This window comes from Magallana gigas, chromosome 7 (assembly GCF_963853765.1).
Source record: "Magallana gigas chromosome 7, xbMagGiga1.1, whole genome shotgun sequence".
NCBI lineage: Eukaryota > Metazoa > Mollusca > Bivalvia > Ostreida > Ostreidae > Magallana > Magallana gigas.
In genome coordinates, this window is record NC_088859.1 from 30841231 (window position 1) to 30857684 (window position 16454).

Here is a 16454-nt window from a genome sequence, read left to right on the forward strand (position 1 = left end):
TATGATGTCAATGTTCAAAGGGCAACTACTATAATTTTAAAGAATTTCAAAGGGCAACTACTACAATAATTTTGAGAACTTATAGATTGCGTTTTTTGTATTAAATAATATGAAATGTCGAAATGAGCAGACGAGCGTCGACAAATGACAGCCATACTTCTGAAGATTAATTCTCACCGTACAGACAGAGATATATTAGGCAGTCCCATGCTTTATTTGCACCAATAAAAGTGTGACATTTCATTCTGAGAGAAAACACATAAACATATTGTCTTTGCAGTTAATGCAACTGATTGTTTGTACTATCTGAGAAATAATGAGTTCATGGTTGAGAAATAATTTCCATCTTTTAATTTACTTTTCTTTGAATTTCAGAACCTTCCAATGACTTTGATATGTTGTTTGACCCTCAGATTGGCGATGAGGGAGCCTATACCACTGCTGTTCTGAATGATCCTGATAACAGTGATCTGTCTTTCATGTTATGGGTCAGGTTTAATAAGGATCAAAAGGATATTGAAAACACTGTGATCTTGAAGTTAGGGTATGATTGACAATTATATACAGTGTACATGTATATACAGTTAAAATATTATGACTTTCTAAGAAAATTACTTTCAATGTGCTCAATTTTCCCCAGATCGTGCTCAAATTGGTATGAGTTATCGATGCATAAAATTTGGGATAAACCAACCAACCCAGGAAGCAATTGAGAATTGCATTCATTTTTTCTTTGTGTTTATAAACCATTCGTGACAAACACAATTATTAATTTTTGTGTAAACCGACCATAATATTTTTATTCCCATCTTCGAAGAAGGGAGGGCATATTGCTTTGCTGCTGTCCGTCCGTCTGTCGGTCGGTCGGTTCACCAATAGTTTCTGTTAATTTTTTTTGCAGAGTTGTGCATATTGAGATAAAATTTGGTATAAAGATTATTAGGATAATATCTAGGTCAAGTACGATTTGGAATACGATCAAGCAATTTTCGACAGAGTTTTGCCCCTTGGACTTAGTAAAATTCCACTTATTTGCAGTTTCAGTTCATTTTCTTCGCAGAGGTTGCATGTTTTGAAATAAGATTTAAAATATAGATTTATCAAGATAAAAGCTAGATCAAGTTTGATTTTGGGTACGATGGAGCAATTTTTGACAGAGTTATGCCCCTCGGACTAAAAGAAATTCCACATTCATTTTCAGTTTCCGTTCATTTTCTTCTCAGAGGTTGCACATATTGAGATGAGATTTAGTATACTGATTCATCATAATACATGTAGTATCTACGTCAAGTTTAATTTTGATTACAAACGAGCAATTTTCGACAGAGTTATGCCCCTTTGACTTACAAAAATTCCAATTATTTGGAGTTTCCATTCATTTTCTTTATGGATGTTTCCAAGGGAGGGGGCATAAGTGTTTCACAAGTATCTGTTGTTTTATATGATTTGAAAATTTCTATCTTTTGAAATAGACTGATTCTAGGAATAAAGCTTGATTAAAGTTTATAACTTTTTAGACTACGGTAATTGAATTGTATAAAAATTATAATCAGTGAGGGAGGGTGGGTGTTTAATGAACCTGAATAGATGGTCATCATTTGATAACCTTTTTCACATAATTATAAGAGATTTGTCAATATTTAATGTAGTATAATTATGGACCTACCTTCATCCCATTACTGTGTCTCTTACAGGGATCATTATTTGTTTTTCTTGAATAGCTAATAAAGTTATGGAAGAACCTATATTTTTTCAATGACTGTCTTTAAAATAATTTTTAGGACTATGAAAAGTAGTTTTTGAAAAATGAAGCCAAAGTGACCAAATGTGAAAATACTGTATTTAAGGTGGAATAACACACCTATTAAAAGTCACTCAAATTAACAGAAAATGATTTGATTATAAAATATATAATGATAATTAAACTGTACACACGTCAAAAAAGCGAAAAAATTGCAGTTTTTAGATAAAAATGAATATCTAACAAATTCAGTAAATAACAACAAAAGCCCCTGCAGGATTCGATCTCGGGATGTACGGATCACAAGCCGGACACTTTATCCACTCGGCTTTGAAGTAATTTACATGTTGACGTCGATAAAATCCTTTTAAAAAACGAGATGTCGTTTCGATAAGAGGTCAGCCATTTTGTGATGATGTGTTATTCCACCTTAAATACTTTGGCATGCATGTGTATATGCAATTTAAAAAAATGCATTTAATATAAAGTTAAACATTACAGAGATTTTGCAGAAGTAAAAAATGACTCAATCACGGTGTGGAATACAACAAACAACTTTGTGGTAGATTTTACAATCTTTGGAAAACCAATTGAAATGGATAATGGCAAGTGGCATGTTATTGTGTGTTCTTGGAAACGAAATGGAGAATCATTAGTTGTTGTGGATGGTGTCAAAGTCTTTGAAAACATGTTTCTTCCAGGAATACTGCCCAAAGTGTAAGTTGTAAATAAATAAAAGTGAGTGTTGAAATGTTGAAATGTAGCAAATCCGATTATTTTCAAATTGACACATTACATTGGTATGTTACATACAGGGGTTGGGTACTAAAAGAAAATTTAACTTTTAAAGAGAAACCATTCAGAAAAAAATGATTTTTTAAAAAGAGAATTTTAAGACATTACCCCCAGGGGTAGGGCATAGATACAATATGAGATCAAGCTTTGGTTTAAAAATATGTAAGATTTTTTTTTTTAATATTCTACTGAAAAACATCATTGCCATGAATATAGTAGTATTTACCAATAAGCAAGTTTAATTTATGAAAATTAACTTATTTATTTATGAAATTAACTAAGTTTCATATTTTTGCAATATTAATGGTTTTGCTTAAAATTGGTGATATATTTGTTAATTGTAGACTTGTTTAAAACTGCTGAAAATATTCTTGACTACTAAGTTTTCATGAACATTGGAATATTTTGTTACTGACAAATAAAAGTTGGTTTACAGTTTATGGAAACATTCTCAGGTCTTGTTGATTGAAGTTTCAGAAAATGTTAGTATTTTGCAAACATTATAAAGCAAAGAAATTTTTTTTTGCATTTATCAGGACTTGCTTAGCCAATGCCTTTTAGGAATGTGTTGATCTGTCTACTAGAATATGTCTGTTTGTTTGATTTTCAACATCCCATTTTCACATAAATTGTATTTAGTAGAACTTGTTTTTTAACAGTTGATGAAAAAAGTTCATGCAGTTTAAGTATCCAAAAATGCTATTCAGATCTGCATATTTATGATATATCATATATTAATGCATTATTATCAGTTAAATATTTGCAGTGAACTTAATTGTAATTATTGCATTTCAATGAATCCTTTGAAAGGCAGTATGTATTATACCTGTCCTATGGATTATGTAGCCATATAGGGACTTTTGTTAAGTCATCAAGTCTTGTTTTTCTCTTTTAAATAGTAATTTTCATTTATATTTATAGGTTCAAAGTTGAAATTGGAAAGAAATTTGAAGGCCGTATCTCACAAGTGAAAATATGGGCAAATAGTTTAACAATCAGTGATGTTTACCATATAGACGAGAACAAGGATTATAATCCACCTGGATCAACTGTTGTTCACGGTTGGTACAACTATAGGATGAACAAAGGAGTTGTTAAAAAGAGTCCTACACAGATTGAGAACGAGGAGGTGTGTGATGTTCCTGCCTGTTCATCATCAGGTATTGTCACATTGTAAAATATAATATAGAATATAATTATGATGAATACGAAGTGAAAAAAAAATTACGCATTGTATGTTTTGTTTCCTTGCTACATATTGCAAATACACATGAACATTCCTTCAATCATCAACCTGCACCTGTTTATACGTTTCTTTTTGAATGTGGTTGGATTTTTAATGCAATGATTTATCATTTTTAATGAGATATAAGGTTATCATGCATTGTGTTCAATTTTTAGATAAGATTAAACCAAAAATCAAGGATTGTGCAGATGATGTCTCAAAACACTCTGCTGACAGAATCTTCTCATATTCACTTTCAAAATTTATTGACATCTTCGAAGATTTCAATGAAAGTTTGTCTTTGTCTTCGCATTCTGGAGGTTGGTTTGTTTTGTTTCTTTTATTAAATCCCTCTTAAAAATTGTATGACTTTTTAAATAATGTAAGCATTCTAAATTTCAAATACACACACCTAGCAAAAATTCTGCATACAAGCCCATTCTTCTAAATTACTTAAATTTCTATCATGTGTTCGAATTGAAAATGACATGAAAAAATTCAATTTTTGGGGGGAAATTCAACTTTTAAAAGTTTTACCGCTATTCATGAAAATAAAAGTCCCTGCGGTACTCGAACTCGGGACCTGCGAGTCAGTATGTCTAAGCTACACCCACTGCGCCAAAGAGATAGACATCAAAGATTGGCGGTTTAAATTGTTTCACAATGCGTTAAAATCGCCATGTTGGGACGTACTGTCATAAAAGTGGAAGTCACGGGGTGTCGAGGATCCTTAATATGTTTTCACTGTATCATGATTTTATGTTCACTGACTTTGAAATGTACTGAAAAAGAATTATCTTTGTTTTGAATATCAGGGAATACCTTCACATGGGGTGATTACAGTTTACTGTTCATGGCCTCTGATGATAATGGAAATACAGCTATGTGTCACAGCAAGTTGTATGTTAGATGTAAGTTCGTTTTAACTCCTCTCAGCTAAACGTGTTTATGATGGAAACAATTAAAAAAATTTCTGCACTGTGGATTTACTCTTTATTATCATGTAAACCCAAAATAAATTTTAAACTATCTTGAAAACAAATTTACATATCATTTATCATTATAATATATATAATAAATCCTGAATTTTTCACAAATGATGTTATTTCAAATATTTTTTAAAATACTGTACAAATTGCATCATAGCAATTTCACCTTTGGATTGTAATGTTCATTTTATATTAGATATTCTTGTGAAGTGGTGTTGTTTGTAGAATTAACATTACTTATTTGTAATTATTTCAGATAATCATGAATGTCCTGCTCCAAGAACCTCTTCACAAAAAATTTACTGCTCTGCCTCCAGCAAAGATATTTGTAAACTGGAATGTCCTAGTAATCAAGAGTTATCTCTACCTGCTCCCAAATATATACCCTGTTCAGAGCTTGGTGTGTACAATCCTCTTAAACCTCAAGAGAAAGTTGTGTTGCCTTCATGTGGAGGTAAGTCAACAGATTACCTCAATATTATTAAAATTTTCATCTCGAAACCACTTTGGCCGCAAAGGCTGAGACTCTTGTAGTGTATGGATTTAAGTTTGTTCAAATCATTATCCATGGAGATAACATGGACCAACATTTAAGGGATCAGTTTTCACGTGACAATGAATAGAAAAAATCTTTTAAAATCTTCTAAAAAATGAAACAACAAAAGCAGTTCAAAGTTCAAAAGATTAAGTGGAGAAAATCTTAAAGGCTTTTTTACCATGATCAACACCACTAAATTATCCATATATTTTGTATTGATACCCGATAGCTGATTTGATTAGAGTTATGGCTATTGCTGCTCAGGTGAGCAATGTGGCCCCTGGGCCTCTTGTTTTCTCTAAAACCAGACAATTTTTAGTCATTAAGGTTCTCTGATCCTCAGCCTCAAATTTTTTTTCATCCAGAAAAATGTTATTTATACTTCAAACTTTTGTGATTGTATCCATGTATATTACGTAGTTATCGCAATTTTTTCGCCATGATGAATATAATTGAATAAAGAACGTATACAAGTTGAGATCAAATTAGAAAAAAAAAAGTTGTACTCGAACCCCTTTACCTCTAGGTAGTAGGTCTCCATGAAGCAACTAAACCAAGCAGTTTGTTGATTGGTTTAGCGTAATATGAACCCTTCAAGACTTATTAAGTTTGTCAATATAAAAGGCAGATTTTTGATGCGGATCAAAAAAGTCTAGATAATTTAGAGTTATCGAACGTTGCTGAGGATCGAAGATCGCTAACTGGAGGGTATTTTATAGTGACATATTTATGCCATGGTGGAAATTCAAGAAAAATATGTCAATTTACAAGTAAAATGTAGCATGATTTGCTTGCAGGAAAATTATGTTACATCAGAATCTTATTATAATTTGGGTAAGTTTACTAGCTATTTTCAAACCACTGTACGACATCATCAGCTTTTACATTTACACCCACTTTAAGGTTTACTTGTGTTGACATCAACATTGAATTAAAGTATTCAAGTTTAAAGTATTTTTGAATGATTATGATGTATTTTTTTCAAGGTACAATTTTTGTCATATTATTGCAAGTTTCCAAGCTGAGAATTCTTTCAGTCTTTAAATACAATGTTATTAATGATGCAAATCCGACAAGAGTACCATGAACAGTATATGAGTACCAGAATGTTTATAACTTGGATGGATGGGGTTGGTAATACATATTTAGTATATTAAAGAAGTATATTTGGTGTAAGTGGAAAATACATGTTGATTTCATTTGTCCCATTAAAATATTGTGATATTTAATTGAATTTTATTTGTTAATTTTACAGATACCATGTCAACAACAATTCAGATAGATGTGTTAATGGTGTATTCCTTACAAGTTACCTGTAGTGAAACTTATGAAACAGCAATTGAAACTAAGCTTATGGCAGATTTTATGAATAAGATCAACCAAACTTGGAATGCATTATGTTCTTCAAATGACTGTTCTGGTGTTTCAATCAAACCTTCTTGTGTACCTGATAGTAAACAAATGATGGTGGCAATACAAATGAAAAGTCTGAGGTTCGGAATGCACATTCATATATTCTTTTTTTACATGTACTGATAAGCTCTTTTTTCATCTGAAAATGTTTTTGTTTGTTTGCTTGTTTTCAGTAACGAGATCACAAGGATATCTGATGGATCTGAAAAGTATACACCTAAAGAGGTCCTTAGAATGTTGATATTTGAAGAAGATGCATTTGATGCCAAGGTAAAACAAAAAGTAGAAGCATGAGTTGGAAATGCAGCTAAACTAGCAGGAAATCATCTACTGAGTATTATTCCCTATATTTCTTACGGAAACCTACAGTTAATTCATAGCTGTATAGAAACAGCCAGACTCTAATCGAAACACCCCGTTTATCGATCGGTCAAATTCTACAGCGGCTGAAACTGACGGGAAACTGACAAGACTGAAATCTACACGCCCGTTTATCAATTGGTCGAAACCTATAACGATCTTTTAAAAAATCACAGACTGCACGAAATAATCTTGATGATGTCAGACTCAAATTATCACAGGAGAAATTTGGATGTTTCTTTTAGTTAACGTACTGTTGTACAGTAACAGTTATTTAGTGAATTTTACTTACTTTTTGTAATCAATTTATTGAATAGTTAAAAGAAAGATGTAAATATAAACAATAAAGTGATTTCTTTGATAATTCTATCTAATTATGAAGGTAGCAATAATTGCAGAAAATTTTTCACATAACCTGCGAACACGGGTGATGTATTTTTTCTGCAATGTCGCCACCTTCATATCCCGCATGAATCACCGAAGTAAGCATTTTAGTGTTTAAATGAATAATTCATGAAACAAAGTCATAATACATTATACCTGAAATGAACCCACCAAGTAGATATAAACCATTTAATTAATCACTCTTTTGAAACAAATATTTTAACTATTCTATCAAGTCGGGGGAATAAAACAGGTTTACATCAAAACCCTTATCTAATGTATTACCAAATAATTTCTTCTTAATTTGGGCCCTGCTTTGTGGGCACCCTATAGTGATCAGTCTGTCATTCTGTCCGTCCTCCTGTCCATCTGAGATCACTTGTCCGGGGCATAACTTATTTCCCTTGGCTAAATCTGACTCATGCTTCAACTTCAGAGAGCCTTTGGGTTAAGGGTAGGCAGTGACCTTGGCCCAAGTTTCTAGGTCTAAGATTAAGGTAATTAAAATGTAAAATCCTTGTCCAGATCATTTATTCTCTCCCTTTGGCCGTACTTCTCCAACAGAGTGCCTTTGGTCTAAGGGTCTGCAGTGACTTTGAATGATTTTCTATGTGAAAGGTCAGGTCATTTCAGACCATGCAAAAAATAATTCAGTCCATATTTTATCTCCCCTCAACCCTGACTGTCTTATCCTTCACACAAACAGAAGTGTTGGGTAAAGGGTGTGCAGTAACCTTAAACTAAGTTTCAAGGTCTCATGTGCAGATCATAGCTGATCTTTTTAAAATCCAGTTTTAGATGACAAATTATTTCCAATTGGCTTAATCTTGCTCTTTTGTTAAACCCCAAAAAGTCTGTCGTTAAGGGGTAATGAGCTTGACTTAAAGTTATATGCCAACCTGAAAATAACTAAGTCATACGTCAAAGTAAAATCCTTTGAAATGCTTTAATTCTTCTCTTAAGGTCACCTGAGTAACTTAGATGACCTATTGCAATTGGTTTTCGTCCGTCATTGTGGGTCGCCTACCTTGCGTAATTCCTTAATTTTTTACATTTTTAACTTCTTCTTAAAAACTTCTTGGTTTAAATGTCCATGAAGCCCTCTACCAAAATTGTGACATTCGTGGCCTCTGGGTCAGGATTCATGCCTTAAGGCAAGACCAATATGGCCATTTAGTGAAAATGTATTAAATCTTAGAAAATCTTCTTCATTTCCATAGCTATGGACGATAAACTGAATGCATGTTTACATGTATGATGTCCATGAATCCCTATACCTAAATTGTGAAATTCATTACCCCCTGAACAATAGTTCAGGCCCTAGGGCGGGTCGAATATGACCACATAGTGAAAATGTATTGATTGAATGATATTTTCCTCTGTACTATCACAGTCATTGGAGATGAACTAATTGCATTGTTGTTATTTTGTTTATAATGTCTGTTTATTAAAAGTGAAATTCATTACCCACGGGGCAGATATTAAAACTTCTTATTTTTGGAGGGGGATGAAAAATACAGCAGTATAGTTTTTCACTTTAATTTCCTGTGCATTGTATGCTTGTTGAAATAAGCTGTATGTTGTGTGCATTATAAATGAAACTGAATATTATAAAAGATTGACCATTAAATGCCTGCAGGTTTCTTTTACCAAAAGTTTACAATTTTTTGAACCCCCACCCACCCACCCCCCCCCCCCTTCTTCCCATTTCATGAATAAATGTTTTCAAACTTCAAATAATAAAAGCATTGTAGGAGTCAGGGGAGGCTTTACAATTTAGATTTATAAATGAAGCTTAAAATTCAAACGTGAGACTCTCTGACATGTCAATCTAAGGGCTATGGTACTCCGGTAAACGTCAAGGCCTGTGGGCCTCTTGTCATTATTTAAGCAGGACCCTTTGAGGTGACCACCATTTTAGTATGTGTAGTTTAATTCAGTTGCGAACACTACTGTTTTAAGGAAATTGGTGGAGCAAAGGTACTGAATGATCAAGTAGTAATAACTGATACATTCTCCTGTCCTGCTGGTTACACGGTGATTGGAGACAACTGTGGTATAATTTTCATTTTTATTAATTTCATTTTCTTTAATGGTGTGGTTTCTCTTGGATTACTCTATATGAATCTGATAAATAAAACTTAATAGGTTGCAATTAATTTTTTCAGGTCGATTAACAATTTAATATTTAATTTTTGTAATCTTCATGTAATGATAGAAATGCATCATCAAAAAATTGTCAAATCTAGTTGTATATCTATGTCTACCCTTACTCTGCATTTAGTTGCATGTAGCATGGGGACCTTTTACGATAGTTCCAGTCAGAACTGTGAATTCTGTCCTGTCGGATCTTATGGAAGTTCAACTGGATTAATAGAATGTTTTGGCTGTGGTTCTGGCAAAATTACATTTGGAGTAGGTTATACATCCAATACTGATTGTGTTGGTAAGTTCCAAAAAAGCTGTTGTTAAAATATCTATTAATGTTTAGGTGAGTGGTGGTATTTAGTACAACCATGTTTAGAGAGTACACACGTTTGATAGTAGAGATTTTAAGAACCATTATGTGTTAAATGTACTTGTCTGTATTAACAGGTAAAATTGCAACATATGTTCAACATACGTTGAAAATATGATTTCCACAAATATATGTTAAACATATGTTTTAAGTCTGTAATATGTTTAACATATTTTTCAAAAATATGTCAACAATATTTCTCAAACATATGTTCAACATGCTGTGAAAAATTCATATGTTTAACGTATGTTCAACATATGTTTAACATATGTTACTCGATACATATGTTGAACATATGTTGCAATTTTACCTGTATAGGTTGATGCATCTCAGAAAGTACCGGTATATGGCCCCTATTGATTTTAAGTTCAAAAGGTCAATTGCATTTACGTGTATATTGCTTATATTAAAGGCTTCTGCACCCTATAAGTATGTCCAAGGGTGGCAGCAGAAGCGTTTCATAAACATCTCTTGTTTTCTTGGTAGCTTATATTTTTTCCTGGTTTTTTAAACAATTAGCTATCTTTCAAAATTAAGCTAGCTAAAAATTACTCCCTCTAATACCAGAAAATTGCCAAATCTGAAACAATGTACTATAGCAATAGTAAAAGAATATGCAAGTCACTGCAGAACAGTTGGCTTTATCTGAAGGAAAATATTTCTAAATCTATTTTGATTTTTTCAAAAAAGAAAAACGGACTCACATCGATCTTTTAGATCCTTTAGTTTCATAGAACGAAATAACATGTGTACATATCCACAATTTTGTTTGTCGCCATGGTCTCGTTTCTTAAAAACTGAGTTTACTTATCTAACAATTAGAATCTAAATTATGATGTTTTGTTTTAGGCGATTGCCCTGTTGGGGAGTTTTGGGATGGTTCAAGATGTTCTTTCTGTTCAAACCACTATTATCAGAACATGACTGGCAAAGATTACTGCTTTCCTTGTCCACTCGGTAAAAAAACGAGTGGTAAGGGCTCCATCAGCCCTTCACAATGTTTTGGTAAGCATTTAAAATACAGATAATGTTTTCTTCTGTATTGTTTCTAATTGATTTAAGGAATGAATTCAATATTTATTTGTTTTATACGATATAAAATGGTATGGGGCAGTTTTCGCTTTATAAACCGCAAAGCGGTTTATAAAAAAACGTAAAATGTTTCAAACCATCTTATATCGTATAAAACTAATAAATATTGAATTCATTGCTTATAGTTTAATTTTTTAACTCTTCATTGTAGATAAAAACGGTCATTTGACCTTTAAAATGATGTGAAATTGTACAAAATTCAAACGTAACGTCAGGCGTATTGATACATTTTTGACTTTAGTCGTACTATGACGTAGGCAACATTCTTTATACGATATAAAACAATTTTTTAGCCAATCAGAAAGCGCGTTATAACCAGAATTAAATTATTATATGATATTTTTTGTTATCTCAATTGTCAAAGCAATTTGTAATGAAGTTTTTAGGTTAAAATCTAAATCCATATACCTCAGTCAAGAAGTATGTATATTACTGAGCGGATGTTAATTATATAATTAACTTTCAGCTTCATTGTCATCATAGCATGTTCAAGTGTTAACTTTTTAGGAATTATCAAACCTTGGACTAAAAATGATAATTGATAGCTATAGAGAACATAATCTGTGTTCTTACTGCTTATAAGTAAAAATAAAATTACTGAAGTACTAACGGGAGTTGATTTAATTGATTATTATTTATTTTTATATCAACGATGTGTTTTTTCGCATGGCAAGTAGTTACTTAGCCCTATTTGAATAATTACACACATTTTTTCTCAAATGAATCCACAGGTTTGTTTTTTGACAAGAATTCTGAGCTATAGACGGAAAACACCTTATGAATCACGTTGTGTAATATTCAAAGATAGAATTAACGCCATCAAACTCTACGATGTATAATGTATCAGTAATCGAAATATTTCTGGAAAATGGTATCAAAGCAATTTCTAACCATCATGGTTCATTCATGGTTTTATCTTTAGATTGGATATTGTGTTCTTTAATCCAAACGCTACCACTGTAATTGAACTTTTGCGTAGGAATACATACGACTTAAAAATATCTAAATTGTTCTTACCATTTAAAATATTACTATGTTTAAGGTAATTTAAAGTGCTACGTCTTGTCAGCAATGATGATTTTTGCGTATGTCCAAACATTGTTTTATATCCGGTTTGACAGAGTATTTATTTCAATTTATAAATACTAAATCATTCAATGTTTTTTTTTTTCTTAATAAGATGATTGTCCTGAAGGAACACAGCTAAAACCGGACGGAAACTGTGTTGATTGTCCTCGTGGATATTATCGCAGCTTTCTGTTGGATGTCTGCATGGAGTGCCCGGCAGGAAACACAACAGCAGGGAATGGTAGCACCAGTAAAGACAGCTGTTACATAAGTAGGTGTCAGATTATATATGTGCCACATATTTCTGTTACTCTGAATTATTTATTTTACTTATTTTGCCAGTAGAAACTGGGAGGGGTGGGGTTTGAGGGTGGGGTTTGAGGGGGGGGGCTACGGTCCATGATATATATATTTTTTCCTTATTTATTATGGTAGCCGTTTCATTATTATTCACTGGGCACCAGTTTAAGTGTAATCCATTGCTGAGTCCATTATTGTTCAGCAAAGTAAGAAATGAAACAAAAATTATTATTGATAGGACTATCAATTCAGATATTTTAGTGTGTTGCAAGTCTTATGTCTACGTGTGAATGTCTGTTGTTTTTGTCGCTTTAAGTGTTTTCTTTCCTACATGTATATTACCTTTAATCTACAGGTGTTTGGCTTTTGTGTAATAACGAATTAAAAAGCTAATTAAAATTTATGATTGATTGCTATCAAGCAGAAAGATTTATCAGAAAAGAAACTGAGTTTAAATTTAGTTTAACTGTTATGAAATAAGTGTTGGTTCATATCAAAGGATAAACTTTCTTAAAGCAATGAATAAATATGAAAAACTTATAGCTGATCCAATTTTAGACGGACCTGCATTTAATGTAGTTTTAAAAATGTCTGCACTAGGCATCTTTCTTTTAATTTCATTTGTAAACTGATAAGAATTTTTTTTTTTTATCAATGAAGATATGTGTTGAGATCATCTTTTCTTAGAAACATCATGTATGTTTTTTTAATTTTAAAGACTCTTTGCCTGACTTGTCAGTCTTATTAAACAATCACATTTCATCATTTGTTTGCATGCAATGCATGTATCCATCATGTACTGGTATATATGCATCTTTGATTATAAATCATTATATTAGAATTTATGAAAACAATTATTTTGAGAATTTGAATGGTAGGAACAAAAAAACAGGATGCATTCACAATTATTTGATTAAATGTCAGAATGATTGTTACGACATAATGTCTAAAATTGTAAGTATTTAAGTCAGAATGCAAACGAATGTTTCAGTTGTAAGATATTGCACTTTTGCATCTTTTGGTAGCAAGTTCTAGCTTGCAAATGATGTCCCTCACTTTAAATGTAAGCAGTTCGAAAGGCTTAACATGAAACAATACTGTCTGATTTCAGCTATGTGTTATAATGGAACATTTCGCAACAAAACAACAAATGTCTGTGAGCCATGTCCAGTCGGAGAATATCAACCAAAAGACCTGCAAGAGGAATGTATAAAATGTCCAGAAAACTATTCTACAGAAGCAGCTGGAAAGAACAACAGAACAGATTGTAAATGTATGCCAAGTATTCTGAATCAGAATATCTGTGTAACTATATTTCTGGAATACACAAATACTGCTATTGTTGGCAAGAAGATATTTAACTTAACCCAAATAATTAAGCTCATTCATATTAAGACAGTTCATTTCAAATTTTTAAGCCAGTTTGAGCCATGAGGAAAGGTTCAAAACTTTTTGGTCGAAATTTATTTACCGGTAATATCAATATCGAGAGATGGATTAAAGAACGATTTGAAACTAAAAACACTTTTAAAATAACATTTGAGGATGTTTGACTAGTCAAATCCAATGACTGTTCTTTCAAATGATTCACTTCACATTACTTCAGCAATAATTTTCAATGCATGGGTATGTTGATATTGCTATGAAAGATTACTAAATTAAATTTTGTTGTGATTCAAATTGTATAAAAAATAGCTAATAGGACCAATAATGGGGGCTACAAGAAGTGCTAAGTTTAAAAGTTCAATATATGAATACATGTATATACAAGCAAAAAATAGTTTTAACTAGACTCTTGTTACAAAAGAAACAAAAGGTTTAACTATAGACATTGCTTCTCTCATGTAGAACAAAAAATGGATATGATTATTACTGTGAATGAAATATCCAGATATTACTCCCATGTAAAACAGAACACGAATGAAAGAACTATCAATTTATGAAGTACTTTCTGTGACGACCGGAAGTAACGCCGAACCAAACAAAACATGATAAACATTTCTACAACCATAAGTCAATCTTTCCTCAAGGTTTGGTTGTTCACATCTCTGCAAAAATCAGAGATCTCGCTGAAACCAGGTTTTTCGGGACCGGAAACATACGAACGGAAATTACTAATAAAGATAAAAGCTGGCATTTTTTGTACACATTCCTCACTGTTTATCAGGCTGTAGAAAACAATTAAGAAAGTCGGTTAATCTTGTAAAAAACAATATTTGTGTGAACCCTTCCGGTTAGAACCGAAAGTGACGGTTGACAAAATGAGACCCGTTAAACACATCTTCTATCTAAACAACTTCTATTATTCATAAAAATTTCTTGTCTCAATTACTTACAGTGAGTAAAATCTCGCGGGTATCACATTTGTTAAAATAAATGCTACAGAAGATATTTGAGATATCTTACCGGAAGTAGCTAGGCTTCTTGAGATATTTGAGATATCTTACAAGAAGTAGAATGTTTAGATAATTTAATTAATTGAGAAAAATTGTGAACAAGCAAAAAGATAAAATCCTTAATAACCTAGAACCGGAGGTGACGAGTTAAAAAAAATGACGTGTAATTTTCTTTAAAATTTTGTCTTCAAAATTTTGTCTGAAAATTGCATATAAATTGGCTGAAGAATTTTTGAGAAAACGTTACATATAAAAAATTTAAAATAATAGTGAAAAAGAAAGAGATAAATAAAAATAAGGTCTCCCGTTAGAAACGAAAGAATTTAGCTAGACACGATCTCGTTGTGAGCAACGAGGAGGTCTTCCGTCCGATTTTTAAGAAGAAGTAATGAAATTGCCTTTGATCTTTATTAAAGAAACATATCAGGAAAGCGGAGGGGGGGATCTAATATTATATATTATGTACCACTTTGGACCTTGAATTTGAAGGGGCAGACCCTTTTTCTTGATGTCAAAAGAAAGCTCATGTCATGTAATACACATTTTGTTCAACAAGTGTTTAGAAATTATATACCGTTCTCTAGATATCTGGAAAAGATCATTTTAAGGGCTGACCATATAACTCTTTTAGGGACCGGTTAATAAAAAAAATGATGGTTGCATATTATTAAGCACATTATTCTAAAGCATGTTTTGTTTAATTTTACTTTTCAAAATTTGACTTCTGACCCCTTAAAATCCTTAATTACGTAACAAAGGAGTAAACAATTTATAGGTTTATAATGTTTCGATAAACATAATTGTTTCTATGTATTATCAAAAGATTTCTAGCCCCTTAAAATCCCTAATTACGTAACGTATTCAGAAAACTTTTATAATATATGGATGCATAACTGGAAGATTAACATTTTCGCCTCTTAACATATTACAAAATATTTCTCAGTAAAATGCTATGGATGAAAGACTTCGGGCCATTTTGGCCCCTAAATTGAGGGACCAGCCCCTTTTTCTTGATGTCAAATAAAAGGTCTCTTTAAAATCAAACATATTTTGTTCAACAACTGTTTAGAAATTCGTTACCGTTCTTGAGCTATCTGGAAAAGAAAGTTTTAGGGGCTGTCCCCTTATTTCTTTTTTGGTACCACAGAACGAAATTTTGATGGTTGAATATTGTTTAGATAAGCATTCTAAGCATCTTTTATTCTATATTGCTTTTCAAAATATTTGTCCTTTTTGATTGATATTTTTGACTTCTGGCCCCTTAACACCCTTAATTGTGTATCGCATGAATTTTTTTTTTTATGATATATAGTTAAACACCTATAAGATGAACATATCTGCTTCCTAAACATATTGCAAAATATTTCTTAGTAAAGTGCTATGGATGGAAGATTTTAGAGAGCTTTTAACCCCTTATATGAGGGGCCAGCCCCTTTTTGTTGATGTCAAATGAAAGGTATTTTAAAGGTAAATTTTAATTGCTCTACATGTCTTCACAAAATATTTTCGAGATAAAAAATACATAAAGAAAACCAAGGAAAATCGCTACATTTTTTTATATCTCAATTTTCGGGTCCAGACGAGCTTCGGCGCCTTTTGTGCCAGACATAAATGATTTACTTTATGCAAAACTAC

The 16454-nt window shown here is 32.0% G+C and overlaps 1 protein-coding gene across 1 annotated transcript in view; it reads left to right on the forward strand.

Annotated features, from left to right (window-relative positions):
- LOC105346442 (uncharacterized) overlaps positions 1-16454 on the forward strand; it is a 48924-nt gene that overhangs the window by 17643 nt on the left and 14827 nt on the right. The window contains exons 9-21 of the mRNA XM_066065792.1: positions 376-544; positions 2243-2458; positions 3458-3696; positions 3938-4081; positions 4577-4672; positions 5007-5204; positions 6544-6781; positions 6875-6971; positions 9408-9501; positions 9730-9891; positions 10813-10968; positions 12236-12394; positions 13535-13696. Coding sequence (XP_065921864.1) covers positions 376-544; positions 2243-2458; positions 3458-3696; positions 3938-4081; positions 4577-4672; positions 5007-5204; positions 6544-6781; positions 6875-6971; positions 9408-9501; positions 9730-9891; positions 10813-10968; positions 12236-12394; positions 13535-13696 — 2130 coding nt within the window. The remainder of the gene's footprint in view (positions 1-375; positions 545-2242; positions 2459-3457; positions 3697-3937; positions 4082-4576; positions 4673-5006; positions 5205-6543; positions 6782-6874; positions 6972-9407; positions 9502-9729; positions 9892-10812; positions 10969-12235; positions 12395-13534; positions 13697-16454) is intronic.